The sequence below is a fragment of the Pan troglodytes genome, chromosome X (genome assembly GCF_028858775.2).
Source record: "Pan troglodytes isolate AG18354 chromosome X, NHGRI_mPanTro3-v2.0_pri, whole genome shotgun sequence".
Taxonomy (NCBI): Eukaryota; Metazoa; Chordata; class Mammalia; order Primates; family Hominidae; genus Pan; species Pan troglodytes.
Window position 1 is genome coordinate 66,594,314 of NC_072421.2, and position 20,570 is coordinate 66,614,883.

The 20,570-nt window shown below is 55.8% G+C and overlaps 1 protein-coding gene across 1 annotated transcript; it reads left to right on the forward strand.

Moving 5' to 3' along the window:
• Positions 1-1,356: 1,356 nt before the first annotated feature.
• On the forward strand, positions 1,357-14,522 carry EFNB1 (ephrin B1). The gene is made up of 5 exons (XM_016943922.2): positions 1,357-2,354; positions 11,039-11,316; positions 12,086-12,178; positions 12,382-12,510; positions 12,664-14,522. Exons 1-5 carry the CDS (start codon positions 2,227-2,229, stop codon positions 13,074-13,076), a joined length of 1,041 nt encoding a protein of 346 aa, XP_016799411.1. The 5' UTR covers positions 1,357-2,226; the 3' UTR covers positions 13,077-14,522.
• The last annotated feature ends 6,048 nt before the right edge of the window (positions 14,523-20,570 follow it).

The window sequence follows — 20,570 nt, forward strand, 5'->3', positions numbered from 1 at the left end:
CCCTGGAAGTGGGAAGGGCCCAGATTTTCCCTATTTTCTCCTCTATTTGGGAGAAAATAAAAAGACAAAATCTGGGCTATTCCCACCTCTACAGCCACAAAGATCATCAGAGGATCCACTGAGAAACGCAGTAGCTCAGTCACCTATTAAGCGAGATGATGGACAGGAAACTGTGTGAATGGTGGAGCACTTTGGGAATGTTGCTCATCTAATTATCTCCATAAAGAAAAAGTGGGGAGACCTTGTATTCTTGGCAGTCCCTAAGCCTACCCCAAACTCAGATATCCTTCTAGTTCTTTCCCTTCCTCCCCATACAGGGTGGCGGTTTTTGCCAAGGCTACGCCTGTCCCAGGTCTTGTGCTATGGCAAGCTCCGGGTTTATCCCAGGCGCCCGCAGTGCTATGGAAGTCCAGCAGGGGGAGACATTAGCACGTGGGTACGTCCTCTAGGGTCCGACCAGCGAGAGTGGGTCGGACCTGGAGGGTCTGAGCTATGGGATCGAGCCAAGTTATAAGCAAAGAGGCAAGGCGGGGCGGGAAGAATGGGCCAGGGCTGGGAGACAAAGACCCAGATGGCGAGGCCGGGACAGGCTGGAGTCCGGCTTCTCCGGGCCAGGATGCCCGCTTTTGCTTTTTCAAAAGTCTCATGCCCTGTGCTTTTTCCTCTTTGCCCTCGAGGTGTCTTTCTTTATCGACGTGCCCTCTCATCCCCGCTTGCCTATCCCGGGACCTTGCCCGCGCCTTCGGACAGGACAAGACTAAATCTTGGCTCCAGAGGTCCCACAAGGCTCCCCCAGAAAGCTGAGATTCCGAAGGCCTGGTCCCCAGGGGCGATGAACACGCCTTCTCTCCCCACCACACCCCACCCTGCTCCCCGCCCCACCTCCAACCCCAATCAAGTACTGGACCCTCACCAGTGTCCCCCTCCCACTGCTCTCACTTTTATGTTCCTGACTCTGGGTCCAAGTGCAAGCAGACAGTGCATTTTGAGGGCGAGAGGAGGAAAGCCCACCAAAGCCTTACGTGGGACTGGACGAGGAGCAGACAGGCTGTCCTTGACACGGAGGTGGGCACAGAGCAGGACTTCAGGGGTCCTGTGTGTAAAAAGAGAATGGAAATACTTCCCTGGGGTACTTGGGACAGGGTCAGTGTGCTGGGGTGTTGACCAGACGCGTGGAGAGGAGAGCAGGCCGGCAGCTCTTGAGAGTGCCAACTTCCCACGGGTTGAGCTCTCTGGGAACAGGACTGAGCGGGACCCAACCCTAACCGCACGAGCCGCACACTCAGATTGGTGCCATCGGGCGCGCGGCGTCCTTAAGAGCTCCCTGAAACCCCGCCCCCTTCCTGCTCTGGGGGCGTGGTATGGGGCAAGGACCCCGCCACTGAGCTTGCTATTGGCTAAGAGAGCAGGGTTGGCCTTGCGTTCGCCTGAGCAAGGGAGTAGACAGCACAGCGGCAGCGGAGGGAGTCTATGCGAGCTGGACAGCAGTGGGAGGTTTGTGAGGCTCGCGCTGGCCGCAGACCCTCCGGCTCGATCGCCCGGGAGCCAGGACTCGGCGACGCGAGGCTGCCGGGCTATCCGGCCGAGGCTTCGGGGGCGCAAACTAATGGGACTGGCTCGCTCGGCAGCATCTCCCCGCTCTTCTAAGTACACTGAGCAGGGCCCGCGCTGAAGTAGAAGCTGTCCGGGGGCGCGTAGCCCGGAGTCCCAGTGTGGCCCGGAGGAACGGAGCCCGTGCCAGGGCGGCCCAGTCGGGAGCCCGGGGACCGAGCTTGTGTTGTGGGGAAACCCCCACTTCTTCCAAGGGACAGCGATCCCGGGACGGTCGAGGCGTCGGGGCGGTCACCGAGACCTCTGCGGGAAGACCCCGTCGGGGAGAGGGCGCGCAGCCCCGAACCGTCTCGGGAAGTCGAGCGGAATCGGGCGGGATCACCCGGGGGCGCAGAGCCCCCGTCGCGCCTCGTGCGGCAGCGGAGAGCCCAGGAGAACGAGCCCTCGGGGGCCGAAGCCCATGCCCGGGTTGGGGGCGGCTGCCCAGTGAGTCCTCCTGGCCGGCCGGGCGGAGAAGAGCGACACCGAAGCCGGCGGGAGGGGAGCACTTCAAGGCCGGCGGCTGCGGAGGATGGGCGCCTGAGCGGCTCCGAGCGCAGCGCAGCAGAGGAAGGCGAGGCGAGCTTTGCTGAGGAGGCGCCAAGGGATCCCGAAGTGCAGTCTGCCCCCGGGAAGATGGCTCGGCCTGGGCAGCGTTGGCTCGGCAAGTGGCTTGTGGCGATGGTCGTGTGGGCGCTGTGCCGGCTCGCCACACCGCTGGCCAAGAACCTGGAGCCCGTATCCTGGAGCTCCCTCAACCCCAAGTGAGTAACTTATCTCCTCTGGACGCTGGGGTGGGAGGCACTCCTTCAGGGTGAGGCCGCACGCCCCGGAGTGCATGTGGGGAGGTCTTCGGAGGAGGAGCGGCGCCTCATTTTGTCTCCGGCTTTTTCGAGTGTTTTCCTGCGGGCAGGCGGATGGAGCAGGGTGCGGCGGGGTGGGGTAGGGGCACTTGGCTGGGTTGTGACCCCCTGGGCTTCCCAGCCCCTGCCTCTGCACGTCTTGGATCAAGTCGAGGTGGTCGCACAGGCGGAGCTGGGGAGTCGGGGCGCCCGAGAGCGCACCGGAGAACTGAGTGGAGGCGAGAACGCAGCTCCCTCCGGGGCCCCTGGGAACGTGGTGATTTTCGCCGAGAGCCGCTCCAGGAGCGAGCTTGACTCGGGCGAAAGACGAGGCCAGAACACGGGTTCCTCCTTTGCGTAGCTGTGGAGGGAACACAGAGCGGGACCCGGCGCTTGGGGTGGGTGGCAGCGCCAACATCCCCACTCGGGCTTCTCCCATTTTCATTTCTCTTTCTTCCCTGTTTTCCTCCCTGGCTTTTTGCTTTGCTGTCTCTTTTTGCCCCCCGCCCCTCCTTTCTCCCTGCCGGAGCGGTAGAAAGGCGGGCGCTGCTCCCAGGCTCACAAAGGCAGCGGGTGGAGAGGGGCGGAGTGGGAGAGTGGTCGTTGGGTAGTGGGGGTTCGAACCAGTGCCCGTCAGGGGTCCAATGGAGCCGGTAACAGAGCTTCAAGGGCCCGCCAGGGCGGAGAGTGGCGGCCGAGCTGTTGAGGGAGGTGGGTGGAGAAGGAGCGATTCCTGCCCAGGCAGGTCCCCTTGGCCCCCGAGTCTGTCCCCCAGATTGGGGAGCTGTGCTTAGTTTTCCCCAAGGGGTTGGGGCGGGGGGTGGGCAGCTATATAAAGGACATCCTTTCTTTTCTTCTCCTTCCCCTGCACAACTACCCCACCACCACCACACACACAACCCCTCCAAACAACACGCACACCTTTCAGGGCGGTGGCTCAGTGGTTTCTGGGCTTTTAGTGGGAAGTCGCTGGGGCTGTTGTAGTGACCTCTGGACCTTCTTCTCTTTTGGCATCCAGGACTCAGGTTGGAACCAAGGGTCAAAATTGCCCTTCCTCTCAGTTTTCTGGAGGTCCCAGCAATGTGCGAACAACCCCACTTAGCAGGAAACTGGGGAGCTTTGACCTGCTCCATCCGTGATCACTGATTCCTGTATCTCAAATTTCTTCCTGTCCACTCTTGCTGCCCCCCGCCGCCTCCCCCCCAACCCCGCCCTGCCCCGGGTAACTTCCCAGGCTCCTGCCTACCTTGGCCTCTTGGGTCCCAGGGACGTTTGATCTCTCAGCCCTGGAGTAGGAGAAGGCAGCTTTAGTTTTCTTCTCCTCGATTAAGGTAGAGTCCTATTACTGGTTGGTGGGATGGCTAAACCAGGGTTGGGGTGGAGGGCTCTCCCTGGGTACAAGGAAAGGGATTGGCAAGAATTTCTTTCCTACCCAGAAGCCAAACGGGGTACAACACTCTCCTAACAGCAGGGGCTCAAAATGCTCTGGGAGCTCTGGGCTGCTTGAGCCCAGGGGGGAACGTTGTGAAGTGCTCAGTGGTTGTGAAGTGCTCAGTGGTTGTGAAGTGCTCAGTTACCCCGGTAAGGGTGGAGGCTGGAAATGTTCTGTCTTGAGCCAGGAGAGTTGAAATCCGCCTGGGGTAGCCCATCATAGGGGCTCATGGGAGTGACCTAATTGCTCTCTCGGGTCTCTAACCAGCGATAGCATGCAGCTCCACAGCTGGAAAGGAGCCCTCCTGCAGAGTTGGGGGTGCTGGAAGAAACACGATCTGTCTGTGCTTCCCCCTTTTTGTGCTCAGAGACTTTAGTGCTCTGGACTGGTTTACAGGTTTTGGGGGGTGGTATCCTCTCTGACCCTCCTCCTCATCTACCTCAAGCTGAGGGCAGGCATTGTGGGGTGGGGATGGGGGGTGGCTGAAGACTCTCTAGAAACTGTCCGAATTCCATTCTGTAATTGGGTAGATCCTGAGAAGGATCAGAGACTGATCCTGGTGCACCCTCCTTCCATCCAGGCTCAGGGGTCTGGAATGCAGCCACTGTCTACATGTGTTGGCTCGGGGTGGTGGGGGCAAATGGACAGGAAGGAGGCACTGCCCTCAGCTCTCCTTGAGCTTTGGGGGCTGCTTCTGCCACCGCGCCCAACCCTCAGGCTGCCACAGCCTTTCAAATAAACAGTCCCTCTCTGTCTCCCTCCCTCTCTGCCTCCTGCCCGAGTTCTCCTCTCAGGCCCGTGTCAGTTCGCCCTCTCATACCCTCCGCGAGCAGCGCTCACTTCCCCTCTCCAGCTAGGCTCGCCTGCTCTGCCTTGCTCTCACACTCCCTCTCACTCTTAGTCACTCTCTGCCTCTTTTTCTCAAGTCCTTTTGTTTCTCGCACATGCCCGTGCTCTCCCTCTCAGGCTCATTTTCTCTCTTCCCTCCCCTCTTCCTCTCCTGGCTTTTGGTCTCTCTCCTCAGCCCTGTCAGAAGCTGGCAACCCCCATCCCAAAAAAGAAAATCTCCCAGTGCCTATAAACCCTGCTTAATTGCTTCCTTCTTGGGAAAAAAAAAATCAAAATAAAAGAAGTGGTGGGGCTGGGGGTCCACTTCCAGGTTCCAAGGTGCGTGCGGCCCGGCCCCAGCCCTGACTGAGAGGGGAAGCGGGAATGGCTGGCCCAAGACTCCCAAGCCTCTTTCCCAAATTGGTGCTGGGGCCTTCTGGGGTGCTAGTCCCTGAGTGGCAGGAGCTTCTGCCTCCTTGGCCCCTCCTGTCAGATTTGCCCCATGAGCGCAAGGTCGGGGGATGGGTTTGGTCCTGCTAGAGTTTTTTTTAGGAACCTCTGTGTGTGCGTGTGTGTGTGTGTGTGTGTGTGTGTGTGTGTGTCTGAGTTGGGGGGCTGTTATCTAAATGGTCCTAGGCGACCCCTCCCGCAGCCTCTTCCCCTGGGAGCTTGGGGCAGCCGGCAGGCCTCACACTTGAGTCCTCAGCCAAGTCCAGCTGCTGCAGTTCAGTCTCTCAGTCCCGTCCTGACCCCTTCCTGCCCCCCACTCAGGTTCCCCCACCTCCAGGGAGTCAGAATGTGCCTGAGATCACATTACAAACATTCCCTACAAGGGGGTGGGGGTGGGGGGTTCAGCTTGGCATCCAGGACCCTTGACTCCAGCATGGGTGGGGGCAGCTGCAGACCCCAACCCATGCTTGCCTGCTCCAAGCCAAAGTGTTGGCCCCAGCCCCACACAGCTGTTCTAGCTCACAGTCCTGGGGAGGCCAGCTCAGGGGGCCCTTTTCCGGGGTGGTTAGGGACCTGACCTCTTCTACTCTGTGGCTGATTGGCCACAGGTGGGGGCCTGAGAGTGATGGGAATCCAGCAGCTCCTAAAGTCCCCTGTTCCCCTGCCTCCCCTCTCCCACATAGGGCAGCCAGGCAAGGGCAAGAAGGACCTGTGAGGCTGGGGTGGGGACTGAATCGAGGGTTCCCTTTCTTCCCTTGGGCTCTCTGTTGTCTCATCCGCTCAGGTGAATGGGGATGCGTGGGCCCTGGATACTATGGTGCATCACTGTTTTCTGGGGTTAGGGACTAAAGGAGATAGAGTGGGCCAGCCAGGAGGCTGCTAGTTGCCATGGGAACACCAGGTTTGGGGGAGAGTCCACTCTGTGACTATTAGAGGAGCTGAGATACGGGGGTGCTCACCAGCCACATTCTGGGTTCCTTACCCCGCAGACCATAGCAGCCCCTCTTGGGCGTGTTTCACGATCATTGTTTTGGGTCAGGGTGCTAGCAGCCAGGAATGTAAGCTCCTTCAGCTTTTTACTTCTAAATAATGCTGTGTTTGGCATGCTAACTAATAGGCAGGCGGCACCTTGCTACTTACGATGCATTCTCATATATGATCTCATCGAATGCTCCCAACAACCCTGGGAAGTAGGTATTGGTCCCATTTTCCAGATAAGAAGGCATATGCCCGGACAAGGGAAGTGACTCGTCTAAGGCCAGTCAATGACTTGCCTATGGGGGCAGAGCTGTGTTGTGTGCCATTCATTCCTGCTGCCTTGAAATGTAGGAGAGACAGGAATTCAAGGTGGCGTTTGGGAAGAGGCCCTGGCTCCCTGCCCCTGAGTTCCCCTCTTACCTCGCAGGTGTGCAAGCATCTGTCCCTGTGACTCAGGCCCTGTCTGTGTGGGGTGAGCAGTGCTCCAACTTCCTCATTTGACTTTTCTAGGCCTACCTTCCAGGGCTGACTGCTTGGGTGACCTGAACTAAAGGCAGCCAACTCACTGCCTGGCACACTCCCTGCGGAGCTCTGAGTGGCACCTTTGGTTCCTCTCTGAGCTAAGAATCTCTCTTCTCAGGGACCCCACAGAAAGCAGACATCGACATCGAGGAGGGGGGGGGTATTAAATTCATAATGGACACGAGCTTTAGCCAGGTGGGGCAGAGGGAAGGGCATAGTTCAGTGTAGATGGGGAGGGTGACTTCCTCCAGGACTCTCCTGGCTTCCCTGCCTCTGACAGAGCTGTGTGTGCCAGGACCCAGCTGCTGTTCCTGCCCACCCACGCCTGGGCGGGCACTGCTGGGACACGCCAGGCCTGCTCCTGCCAGCCTCGGGGGCTGGGTGGAGCTGGGGGAGTTAAAGAGGAGCCTTTAATTTGGGGGCTCCCCACCCTAGCTGGGATGAGAACAGACTTGAGCTCTGGCTTGGGGTCTGTCCTCCATTGGTCTTGCCACCCTGGGAGGTGCAGATGCAGTGGTCGTGGGGTCACTGAATCGAGGTTGAGGCTAGAGGCTTCTACCAGACTTGGACTTGCATGGCCTAGAACCAGGCTCCCCCTTTGGTCATTCTCTGACCACAAGTTGCTAGAGCCTGAGAGCAGGGTGACAGGGAAAGAAGTATAGACCTGGTGGGATGTGGGCAGCTTTCCGGGCAAGACCCTCCTAGCTGCAAGCTCTCCCTGCCCCCTGTAAATTGTATTCACATGGGTGGAGAAGGGCTTATCCGGAGAAAACAAGGAGGGGGCTGTTGGTTAGTTGGTTTCTGGCCAGTCCAGGGCCTTGGAGGCTACTGTCCCCAGCCCCTTCAGGCTTTTCATATCCCAGGATTCTTTGTGGCAGTGATGGCATGGTGGTGCTTCTAAGCTATGTAGAAAGGCTGAAGGTAGAACTTGGGTTAGGGTAGAGGGGGAAGAGCTGGAATAGCTTAGGCCGCCTCCCCCAAGTCCTTTTACTCCCTGGGGTGGCGCCCTGGGGTCCCAGGGCTATCTGAGGCTGGAGAGGGAAGGCCTCAGGGGTTACCATGGCGACCTGCTTCAGGCTTCCTGCTGAGCCATGTCAATCCCTTTATTTTTCAGAAAAGGGCTTTGTCTGGGGGTGGCCCCAGGCAGAAAAGCTTGGCTTGGTCCTAGGGTGGGGGGAAGTAAGGTGGAGGATAAAGAGTTTCACTTCGGGATATCTCTTCCTCCTCTTGCCTTACTCCTACTCCTAATCTGGTAAGAGGGGAGAACTGTAGGGTCCCCCTTTAAAGTATGACTAGTGTTCTACCTAGCTTTGGCCTTCACTCTCACTGGCTATACACCCATCCCTTATGGCCCCTTACCACTCTCTTGAGCTTCTGACAGGTCAAGACGAGGTTTGCCCAGTGGTCGGGAAGATGCTAAGGTTACCAGTATGGGGGATCAGGGTCAGGGAAGGTGGGTCTCATCAGGCTCCGCTCCCTTCTGCACTTTAGGGGAAGGTGAGTTTCCCTCTGCCAGCTGCCATGCAAATGAACTAATGAATATTTATGAAGTCTGTTCACTGAGGTTGAAGAGACTCTGAGGGGTTTTGGGGGCAATAGTTCTCTCTTCTCCCCCCTCCTCCATCATGTAGACATCTGTTTCCTCAATGCCTCTGGCTTCAAGGTAGAACCCCAATTAGCTAGAAGCCCTGTTCCAATTCCAGGGCTCTGGAACCTGGGTGGCAATGGGAGACTGCACTTGGGGTAGACAGGACTCCCTGGTGAGTAAGCCAGAACCGAGTGGTTAGAAAGCTGAGCTGGCCTGTCTCCCTTTCCGTGCCCTCTATGTAGCTGCATATATATGTGTTGTTAAGATGCAACAGTACAAGGATTCAGGTAATGTTTTAGGGCCTCTTAGACCCATCGGGTTATTGTCCTGGGTAGGTTTAGACCCCTCTTTTCAATGGGAACATTCATCTGATCATTCATTCCCTCACATGAAGGGCCTGGACTCTAAGGTTCCTGCTGGCTCTAAGATGTGAGCAGTTGTCTAATCCTGCCATCTGGATGGAACCGTTGTGAGCACTGGAAAGGGAAAAAATGCCTGGAGAATTCTAGAGGCTTTGGGGAAACTTGTTGGCTTTGTATGGTGCATGGGACAGGGGTATTCCATCTGAAATGTTTATCCAGGCTTCCATCCCATGCCTACTTCCTTTCTGGGCCCTCTATAGTTAGGTGCCAGTGGGGAGGCCATCTCATTCTGGCTTTTACCCTCCTGCACATCAAGATGGCAGCTCCCAATTTGGTGGAGCCTCACTCGACATGGAGGAAAGGCTGCTTTTCTTCGTCCACTTCATCCATGTGGTCAGTTTCCCTCTTCGCCTACTTGGGTATCATTTCCCTCCCTCAGATGAGGACACAGGTTTGGCATTGCAAAGGCATTTGCCCAGAGTTCCCAGTAGGCCGGTATTGCTTGTAGTACCTTTGGTGTAATGGGCCCTCAGGAAATGGAACCACTCTTTTCTCAGATGATTGTGGTAGCCTGTGAACTGGTGCATGACACTGTCAGCTTCATTCTCTTTAAGCACTGCCTGAAGCCTTCCATTGTCCTTCCTGCTCTGAGAGCCTGTCTCCAATGGGATGAAACCCACTCTGCTTGCTGTGACCCTTGAAGCCTTTCAGTCTGGCCCCAGGTGAACTTTTCCACCTCTTCTTCTGTTTCTCTCTCCTCACTCCCAGCCAAGCTGGACCAATCACTGGCCTGGGCTTTGTGTTGTAGCCACTGCTGTCTACTGTCTCAGTGTGTTGACTTCTTATTCCTCACCTAAGACCCACTTTCATCCTGCCTTTCCTGTGGATACATCTCTGACCATCCTGGTCAGATGAGCTATCTCTTTCTTCTCCCTGCCTCCAGCCCTTGCTGCTTGAATCATCATCCTCACACATACCTACAGATAGCCTGGTGTTGTCTATCACTCGAGTATGGGTTATTTACTTTTCTGACCCAAACTGGACAGTAAAGTCCTTGACGATGGAGCCATATCTTCTCTTCCTGTTTCCCCTCCAAGATATGAGAGTGAGCTCATAGGTACTTAGTGTTAGTATCTGACCTCCTGCCTCTTGGGAGACTGCTTCTAAGAGGCAGTCAAACATGTTGAACGCCTATTGTGTGCTAGGTGTTCTCCATGTGCTGCCTTGTCTCCCCACCACAATATTGGAAGGTAGGGGCTCTTGCCACCCCCACTTTACAAGAGAAGAAACTGAAGCTCAGAACAGGCAGCTCATCCAAGGTCACAGAGTTAGTAAGGGCCTAGCTTTGGAATCTGATTCTAAAGTCTGTGTTCTTTCTCCTACATGGTTCTGCCTTGCTCTCAGCACCAGCCCATCCAGTCTCAGAAATGGCCAATGGAGCACCATTTTCTTTCTGTGTGCTTAGGCAAGGACAGAGTCCTACGGATAGGTGGTCCTGGGCTGCTGACCCTCCCTGCTGTCCCCCAGTGCCTGGCCTTCTGGATTAGAATATGAACCTGGCTCAAAAGGCATTTGTCCATCTCCTCTCAGGAGCTGGAGTAGGAGCAACATAGAGGTGACAGGTTAGGATACAGATGAGGCCCTATCTTCTATGATCTGTTGTCTCTGGTTGAGCCCCTTCTCTTCTCCTCTGTTCTTTTTAAGAATGAGATGAATCAAGTTTAGGAATTCAGGGTCTTGCATTTTGAGGGTGGGATGAATTGCCAGTAGGACAATAGGCAGTGGGAGTGAGCAGAGCTGCACCTGGCCAGAGACTGTGGCCATCATCCCTTTGCTCTAGGCGATGCCTGTTCCTATCTTTCCATCATGCCCAAGATTAGTAAGGATGGGGGAGAAGACATGGGTCCCAGACAGATTGAGCTCCCCCAGCCTTTGGCTGGGAGCTGCGGGGGGTGGTGACTAAGACATGTGTGGGCTTGCTGTGTGTGTGTATGTGTGCGGTGTGTGTGTGCGCGCGCACGTGTGTATGGGTATAGGAGAGGTAGTAGCAGCGGTCATGAAGGAATGTTTGTTGGGGGTGGGGGTATATAAGACTGCCACCTCCAGGTAGCATGGGCCTGACACCTTGGTACCCAGCCCATTGGCCACGTCAGCCCCCTGCGGAAATGCCACATTAGGACAAAGGGCTCCCCCAGCCAGGCAGTGCTCCACCCTGCCGAGCAGTCAGAGCCTGGCAGCCTTGCCCATGGGCCACCCCTTCCACACCCTCCTGGTAGTGTGGTTCTCTCTCCCCACCCCCAGCCTGAGGATGGAGGAAGGGCAGAAGGCTTGCTCTTGCCGTCTCCACCCAGTAGGCCCAGCCCGGCTCTCGTCCGCTTCTCTGGTTCTGGAATGGCCTGGGGCCACCCCCAACCCTGAGGCTGACCGTCTTCTTCCTTCTGGGCAGGTTCCTGAGTGGGAAGGGCTTGGTGATCTATCCGAAAATTGGAGACAAGCTGGACATCATCTGCCCCCGAGCAGAAGCAGGGCGGCCCTATGAGTACTACAAGCTGTACCTGGTGCGGCCTGAGCAGGCAGCTGCCTGTAGCACAGTGCTCGACCCCAACGTGTTGGTCACCTGCAATAGGCCAGAGCAGGAAATACGCTTTACCATCAAGTTCCAGGAGTTCAGCCCCAACTACATGGGCCTGGAGTTCAAGAAGCACCATGATTACTACATTACCTGTGAGTTCCGCCCATCCCATCCTCTGGCTCTCTCCCTGGGCTTAACTCTTTCCTCTCCTGTAGTAGTGGGAGCTTCTAAGTGGTGCAATGCTATTGCATGTAGTTAAGACCCTGCTGGATCTGATCCCCTTTGAAGACTGGCATGTTCTCCTCTTAGCCTGGCCTTGGAATTCTCGCCCCAACATTTACCAAGCTCACCTTGGCTCCAGGGGTTGGGCAGGAGAGGTCTCCAATTCGTGTTGCTTCTCTCTTATTTTCTTTGCCCACCTAAGTTCTAATATTGGGAATGGTAACATATGCCAGGCCCTTTGGGATCAGCCAGCTATTCAGCCTTTTTCTTCAGGGGAAACCAAGGCCCCAAAAGGTGAAGGGACTTCTTGCCTTAGATCACACAGTGAGTTAGAGATAGGGTCAGGACTCCAACCCAGTTCTCCTGATTCCTACTCCAGAATTCCTTTCAGCCTATGTAGAAGCCCCCATTATGATCCCAGTGAGGAGGCAGACCTTACCGAGGGGCCATGGCCTGCTCGTGACAGAGGAGCAGTGCCCCTGGGGGTGGGGCTTGTTCTTGGCCTGGGCTGGACTAGGCCATTTTGTTCCTAGTGGGAGGGAAGAAAATGAAAAGGTTCACTGGTAGATGGGAGCTGCTTGCTTCTCCCAACTGCAGTTTCTCTCCCTGTTGGCTGAAGCAGAATGGGAGTTTCTGGGTAATGCTAGTAGACCTTTCTCTCCTCCTGACTTCTCTGACTTCTCTGGCCTCTTCCTGCAGCAACATCCAATGGAAGCCTGGAGGGGCTGGAAAACCGGGAGGGCGGTGTGTGCCGCACACGCACCATGAAGATCATCATGAAGGTTGGGCAAGGTGAGTGCCTAGTCTGAGGGTCCCCTCACCCCACCCTGTTTGACCTTTGGAACAGATGTTCCTGGCTGGGTGCATGTGTATTAGGAGTGGGGGAGCAGGCGTAGGGTTACAGTATCCAGGCCATTCTTGGCCCACCCTTGATGACTGAGGGCACCTATGCTGGCCGGGTCCCTGCCTCTCACCTGTTCTGTCTCCATTCTTAGATCCCAATGCTGTGATGCCTGAGCAGCTGACTACCAGCAGGCCCAGCAAGGAGGCAGACAACACTGTCAAGATGGCCACACAGGCCCCTGGTAGTCGGGGCTCCCTGGGTGACTCTGATGGCAAGCATGGTAAGTGTATGTGTTTCCCAGAGGTCAGGAGCCATTGCTCTGTCGCCTTGTTAGGCCCTGTCCCTGAAGAAATGCAAGCTGGGCCTGGCCTGAAATCTGCTGTGTGTCCCTGGGACCCCTGGCTGACTGTTCCTTCCCCTTTCCCTTCCTCAGAGACTGTGAACCAGGAAGAGAAGAGTGGCCCAGGTGCAAGTGGGGGCAGCAGCGGGGACCCTGATGGCTTCTTCAACTCCAAGGTGGCATTGTTCGCGGCTGTTGGTGCCGGTTGCGTCATCTTCCTGCTCATCATCATCTTCCTGACGGTCCTACTACTGAAGCTACGCAAGCGGCACCGCAAGCACACACAGCAGCGGGCGGCTGCCCTCTCGCTCAGTACCCTGGCCAGTCCCAAGGGGGGCAGTGGCACAGCGGGCACCGAGCCCAGCGACATCATCATTCCCTTACGGACTACAGAGAACAACTACTGTCCCCACTATGAGAAGGTGAGTGGGGACTACGGGCACCCTGTCTACATCGTCCAAGAGATGCCGCCCCAGAGCCCGGCGAACATCTACTACAAGGTCTGAGTGCCCGGCACGGCCTCAGGCCCCCGAGGGACAGTCGGCCTGGACCGGACCTCTCCTTTCGCCCCCACACCCCCTCCCCTTGCCAGCTGTGCCCACCTTTGTATTTAGTTTTGTAGTTTCTTGGCTTTTATAATCCCCCTTTTTCCCTGCCCCCTGGGCTTCGGAGGGGGGTGCTTGTGCCCCTAACCCCCATGCTCTTGTGCCTTCCCCCTCTGGCCAGGCCTCTGGGCTCCGTGGGGGCGCCCCTTCTTGGAAGGCAGGGCTGGACACTGATGGACAGCAGGCAGGGAGACAGTCCCCTGGCCCTGCCCCTCCCTCGCCCCCACCTTGCCACCTTCCCAGGACTGCTTGTCCGCTATCATCACTGTTTTTAATGCTTTTGTGTTCATTTTTTAGCTGTCAACTCATTTTCATCTGTTTTTTGAAGAAAAATGGAAAAATGTAAAAGGCAGCCCCTCCCCAGGCTTTGTGAGCCTGGCCCAAGCCAGTATAAGAGGGCCTGGGGCATGATGTGGTCAGCCAGGAAGCATAGGATGCCATTTCTTTTATAGACTCCTTGGTATTTCTGGTGGGGTAAGGGGCAGGCCAGGGCTGTTCACGCCCATGAGGGAAGAGGAAAGTGCCACTGGGCAAGGTGTCCCACCCTCCCCTCCTGACCCTCCTACGAGGCTTATCCTGGCAATGGGGTAGTCACTGCCACCCTTACACACACACACACACACACACACACACACACAAAATCCCTTCCTTGTGGGATTCTTGGGCATCTTCTGCCTCCCTCACTCTCACGGTAATTAATGTCTTAATTGGCTGTTGCCTGGGGAACAGGAGAGCTGCTGCAGGCAGATGACCTCATGGGGGGTGGAGGGAGGTGAGGTGCCCAGGTGGCTATTTGCCCTGCAGAGCTGGGAGTTTCCCCCCCACCCCCCGCCCTGTTCTCTCCTTACCTTTGGCATCCTTTGGCCTGGTGGGGAAACAGAGGCCCAGGGTGGAGACCTAAGCGGGTATAAGACCAGGTGGCCTGCTCCTTTTCTGGGCCCTAGCACAGGTGGGTAACCCCCACCCAACCCAGCTCCTGCTGCTGTCCCAGTCTTGGGCTGGGGCCTGGAAAGAGGAAGAGGCTGCCTGGGGCTGGGCCAGCCTGCTGTGCACTTTGACCCCAGTTCCTTGCCAGCACGGCTGCTAACAGACTGCCACTTGAGTGCGCCTTGCAGGCACTCCCAGAGCAGCCATGGAAGGAGCTGGGCCTCACACCATCCACCTCCACACTGCCTCCTGGCCAGCTGCCCACCCCAGTGCCAGGTGGGAGAGGGAGCAGAACAGCCAGCCCCTTCCAGGTGGCAGTCGGAAGGGTTTTTGTTTTTGTTTCTGTTGCCATTTGTGTAAATACTAGTCTTTTTGGAAAAAAAATAATGTAAAGATGTTTTGTATAAACTCTGAATTATTTTCTTGTTGCTTTTTTCTTAGAAAAAAATGAGAACTAAAAAAAAAAAAAAAAATTAACCACATGGAGAAATGGGTGTAAAATGGTGTCGTGATGTTGGGAAATGGAGAGTGAGAGTTGTGTGCGTGCGTGTGTGGTGGGGGTGTGTGTGTGTGTGCTTTCCTGTGCGCAAACCACTGGTGACTGGGGCAGGTACGGGCAGATGATGGCTATCCTCGTGGAGCAAGATGTTTTAGTGCCCTATGACCCTCCTGCCACTCCCCTCACCCCAGGTTTTTCTGCTCTCTTGTTCTGCTGTCATGGAGCCTGAGACCATTTCCCCTGTTCATCCTGTCACCTCTGTGGCATAGGCCACGGGCATCTGCCCAGTCTGGCACAGGCCCAGTTAGAGAGGGTTAATGGAGGAGGGGATGTTCCCATGGGGACCTGGGTGTGTCCACAAGTACTGCCACCACCTAGCTGGGGCTAGATCTGGGACCTGCTGGCAGGCCCAGCCCTGCCCTGCCTCAGGACGCCTGGAGGTGGATAGAAATAACTTCCCAAGATCTGAACTTCGGCTGCAGCCTACTGGGTATTGGGCCTGCTTCAGGCTGCCCAGTTCACCTCTCAGCCAGAAGAATCTTGCTTCTGAGCTGGGCCACACCACAGCCACCACCATGGCATAGTTGGGGGCTTCTGGCCAGCAGTCGATACCCTCAAGCTAGAGCAGCTTTGAGCACCCGGTCTACCTCCCACAGGCTGATGAGTAACTTGCTCAAGTCAAAGAGTGTGGTGAGGGCCCTGAAGAGGGTTTGGCCTCCATCCCACAGCGGAGAGGCAGACTGGCAGGGCCTGGAGCCTTCCTGCTCCAGCCTGGAGCAGCCTGCTGGTTTTGTGGGGGGACTCCCTGTGGAGATGGCTAAGACAGATGTCAGGGGAAGAGGACAAGTGAGATCCAGCAGCTAAAAATGGGGTAGAAGGCAGCAGAGGAAAGAGGAGGAAGAAGGAGAGAGAGAGTGATCCAGAGTAGGAAGCCCCAGAGAATTAGCCAAGGTGCCACCCGGGCTATGAGGGAAGTGGGGAGCTGGTGGAGAAGAAAGGGGGCGGAAAGCCACAGGGCCTGCAGGCGGAGGGAAGGAAGGTTGGGCTAGTGTAGGGCTGGGCCTGGCTGGGGTGCTCCTGGAGCCAGCTGGGGCAGAGGCTGTTTATTTGGTTTCTCATTAACCAAAGGAAGTGCCTGGATCAGATGGAGCCTCTGCTGCTTGACTGCCTGCCCAGAGTGGGGCCCGGCCTGGGCTGGGGGTCTCTCATCAGGGTTGGTTCAGGCCAGATTGGTGTCGCTCACTGGGGTAGAGCCTGACTCAGTTGAGTGAGCACTTCCCGCACTTCTCCAACTGAGTGTCCTCCAGTAGTCCCCCACCCAGTCCACGCCTTCAACCCTCCCAGTGGGGGATGGAGCCCTGAGGGCCCCCTGGGAGCAGCTGTGGGAGTGTGAAGTAAAATCCAAGGGAGATTTTACAAAGGAAAGTGGGGCAATCTGCTGGGTAGCCCAGAAGCTTCTCAACTGGCTGTTCCCTTGCCCTAGCATGGGTGCCATGGCTGGTGCTGGTTTGAGCTTGGTGCTCACACTGTTGGTCACACAGTGTGCTTAGTAGTTCCTTGTGTCCTTCACCTGGACAGCACCTGCCAGTTTGTTCAAATGCTTTTACACACTTTGTTTCATTGAATCTCACAAACTGCCCTGTGAGGGTGGTAGGTGGGGAATTACCTGACTTATATTTGAGATGAGGAAACCGAGACCCTGTGAGGGGCTGTAACTTGCCCAAGGATACACATCAGGTGAACAGGAGCACTAGGATACAAGTGCAGGCCTTTTATTACACCACGAGCAAATAAGAGGTATTCCCTGAGAGCGAGGGGTATGACTTCCCACTTCTTGCCTTTGAGCAAGCATGCTTCCTTGGGGATCTTAAAAAACAGGAGCCCTCCCCACCTCCACCCCCCATTCCCTTTCCATCTATCTTGGTCAGGGAGGGACCAAGCTCAGCTAGCTGGAGGCAGGAGGTGGGAGCCTCCAGTGGTAGGGCCCCAGACTGCCCCACCCTTGACTCTCCTTCCTGTCCCAGCTGGGCCTAAGCTCCTGGTGAGTCAGGGATACAGGATGCTTCCCAGGTAAGGGTGGGGCTGCCTGGCTTTCTCCGCAGGCTGAGCCCAGTTCACCAATAAAGCCAAACTGAGCAGGTGCTAACCAGGCCTCAGTTTCCCTGAAAGGTAAGGCCTTGTGGAGCTGGAAGGCCAAGGCTCTTGTGACCTTATTGCACTGGTTGATTTTAAGCTCCCAGGTGGCCTCCCTGAGGAACCAGTGACATGAATGGGCTGGTATCCACTAGGCAGGGGCACGAAGCTGGGCCAAGCAACCTACGGAAAGACCCAGGCCCCACTGGGGCCATCCTAGGTGGGACCCTGCTGAGCAAGCGGCCCTCTGGCCACCTGGCATCAATCACTCTCGGAAATCCAGCCCACCTGCCTACCTGGCCTCCTGTCCTGCCTGGGCACGTCCCACTGACACCCTAGCTGAGTCAGCCCCAGCCTGCCTGGGACCCTCCTCACCCATCTGCTGCCGGCCTCCCGTACAGCTGGACATTGGATCTGGGGGGCTGGGGCCCCAGCTGGCGCTGGTTAGGTTGGCTTCCTCTTTGCGAGGCTGCTGAGGGGGAGACCAGCCCCCACCCAGGACAGGGGTCATAGAACCCAAAATGAAAGCAATTTAAAGGCATTGGGGAGAGTAATTATAGTTTCTGTTTTCAATGGTTAATTATTCAGCTGGCAAAGAGAAAGGAAAAAAGGGAAAGCTGGGAGTTGGAGGGAATAAGGATGAAGAGATATGGGAGGGTGGGAGGAGTTTGCCATGGGGCCCTTTAATCCAGGTGATAGAGCCCTAGACCAAGAGGCTGGAGACCTGAGAGCCTGTCCCTGCTTTGCCATAACTCCCTTTTTGACCAGGGGCAGGCAGATGCCTGTCTGGGTAATGAAGGAGCAGTACTAGGTTTATTCATTTATTCAGAAAATATTTACCGAGTACCTACTATATGCCAGTCAATGGTCTGGGCACTGGAGTACAGTGAAAAGTAGGATAGACAAGGTCCCTGCTTCCAGAGACCTCACATTCTAGAAAAGTCTTTCAGTGCCCAGGTAACTCTTGATTCTGTTTTGTATTGGTGACTGAGTCACAAGAATGTGAGAGGTAGAATGGAGAATACACTGATTTAAAATTTGGGTTCTAAAGTGAGTCATTCATTCATTCACTTATTCATTTTGTTAAACAAATATTGAATGCATGGCACATAGCAAGTACCAATAAATAGTAGCTGTTGCTTCTCCCATGAGGGACGGAGTAGACAATTTGGCCCTGGGGCTGAGCTTCTAGGGGACTGTTCCTGCTTTGAGAGTGGACCCTATGACCTGACTGTTGCTGTCATCATCCACCAAAGCCGGCCTTTTGCGAGGTTGTAAAACATCCTAAGAAGTTATCCTGTGGTTCTAATGCCAGCTTGCTTCCTCTAGCCCATGGCCAGGTACCTGAGCAAAACATACCCATGATAAACCCTTCCCAAGGCCTGTAGGCAGAAGCTGCCCAAACTAGAAGAGGTGTCCTCAGCCCTTGCCTATCACTGTTGCCCTATGGCTGGTCCCTCCCAGCCTCCCTAGTGGTGGTGGGTGAGGAGCTGGCTTCTAAGAGAAGAGCTTGCCCCCTTTCTCTGGCCAGGTCGCTAGGGAGAAGCTCCATGTGGATCCTTCAGTTCCAGGGCACCAGGGGAAACCAAGGGAGACCCTAGAATCCACCCCGTGCGCCGGAGACCCACAATGGCTGGATTTTCCTGGGTAGAACCCTTGCTGTCAGGGGAACTGGCTAGCAGCCTCACTGGCTGCCCTCATGCTGGTTCAGGTAGAGTCTAAGAAGTCAGGGGCCAGGAAAGAGTAGAGCTAGGACTTTTCTGAGAGCTCTTTTCCAGACCAAACCCCTCATAAGAAAACTGAGGCCCAGAGACAGGAAGGGACTTATCCAAGGGCACACAGGAAGTGCTGGCAGAGCCAAGCCTTGGACCCAGCTTCCTTGCCTCGCAGGCCAGAGCCAGTTGCCCTTCTTGCATACCGTGTGGCCTTGTTCTCTCAAAATCCCTGAGTGTGTGTGTGTGTGTGTGTGTGCGCCAAACAAACCTATGTATACACAGTATTTATATTGACAAACTTTGTAAGTTTACACAAGGCAATTACCAAAATGACACATTATAACCCTGAGGAAAATATGGTCCTGGGAGGTTTAGGCCTGGTTCGGAGCAGACCGCGAAAATGTACTCATCGTCTGCCCCCTCTCTGGGGGTCCCTCTCCTGTGGCACCTTACACAGCTCTGAAGTCACTCATCAGCAAAATAGCTTGGAGGTATCCGTAGGGGCCAGACCCACTGGTTCACAGCCCAGACCCAGAATTGGGCATCTCAAGGCTGGGCAGAGCCTTATAGACCCAGCGGTTTCACCCTTGTTTGGATGCTGACTGTGGCTGGCCAGCCTCTGCACGCATACCTCAGGGCAGGCCTTCTTCCCTCCCCCACCCAGGCTGCTTGGGCCTTTCCGGCCAGCCTGACAGTTAGCTGTCCTAGCACTGTGTTCAGCCCCCCTGCACACACTAATAGCCATGGCAGTAACATGCTTTCACATGCAAATTGCTATGGAATTCTCAGCCCCTGCCGGTGCCCCAGCCCCCAAGGCCTCCCCCTGGGCAGATTCAGAGAAGAGAATGGAATCTTTCAAGCTGTTAGGGCGTCTAGAGACCTTCGAGTCCAGCCCCCTTGTTGGATGGATGGGAAAACTGAGGCCCAAAGAGGGGAAGAAGGAACTGCTCACAGTCACACAGAGAGTTCACCGGGACTGGCCCTCACCCAGGTCTTCCGACTTCCAGCCCATTGCCTCTTCAAACCGCCACACAGCCTCCTAATCCCTCTCATCCCCCACCCCACCCCCATCATGGGGTATTTACTGTGGACTCTGGGATCCCTCCCCCTGGCACAGATGCTCCTGGGAGACACCCCTCAGTGGGGCCTGGGAGTGTGAAATCCAGAGAAGAAAAGACCAGAGATAGCCATGACTTAGGGGCATTGCCCAGGGAAGGGAGCCATTCTCCTTTGAAACAGGCAAAAGACAGGATTTGCTCACTTCTCTCTCTGCGCTGCCATCCCCTGATACTGGCCAAACCTCCCCCATCCCCCGCCCACCCGGCAGGCCTGCCAAGCTATGCCAAGCCTTCTCCTGGGCCCTAGTCCACCAGATCTTTCCAAGTTTGTGCATCATCACTCTGCTGGAGTGGTCACCAGCAAAGCTTGGGTTCTGGGAGGCCCTGGGAACCCTGGTCCCAGCTAGAGTATGGGAACATTTCCCTTCCCTTCAGTTCAGCTGAAACAAGATGGGAATTTTCTGAAATGAACTTTACAAGGAAACCGAAAGGAAATGAAAATAAACACCAAAAGGGAAAAAGAGACAAGCTTACAGAGCACAAGTGTCTGCTCCCAGCTCAGCTGAGGTCTTACTACAGATGGACCCAAGCTAGAAACTTCCGGGTTATCCTTGAAATCTGCCTTCAGTTCTGCCTCTGAACTGAACTTGACTCTGCCCATTTCTGAGCACCCCTAATACCACCAGCCACTCTGGTTTGTACTACCTTTATCTCTTACCTGGACAATGGCAATAGCCTTCTGACTGGTCTCCCTGCTTCCATTCCACCTCTCTCTCTTGCAAAACAGCAGCCAGGGCCATCTTTCCAAAACTCAATTCTGATCTTGCCCATCGCTGCTTACCTTTCATATTTGTCCATCGTTCCCCAACTCTTCAGCATGGCTTTCAGGGTCGTGGGTGATCTGGCCCTTGCCCATCTCCTTAGTCTCTCACCTCTACCCCTCTCCACCACGCACACCTTACACACCAACAACCCAAAGCTACTCCTTGGCACCTGACCAGAACAGGCACCCTTAAGCCTCTGCGCCTTTCTGTATGTGCTCCCATCAGCCAGAAATGCCCGT

Coding starts and splice junctions, on each gene's coding strand:
- EFNB1 (XM_016943922.2), top strand. CDS start 2,227: ATGGCTCGGCCTGGGCAGCGTTGGCTCGGCAAGTGGCTTGTGGCGATG. Junction 2,355..11,038: donor TGGAGCTCCCTCAACCCCAA/GTGAGTAACTTA, acceptor CCTTCTGGGCAG/GTTCCTGAGTGGGAAGGGCT. Junction 12,511..12,663: donor TGACTCTGATGGCAAGCATG/GTAAGTGTATGT, acceptor TCCCTTCCTCAG/AGACTGTGAACCAGGAAGAG.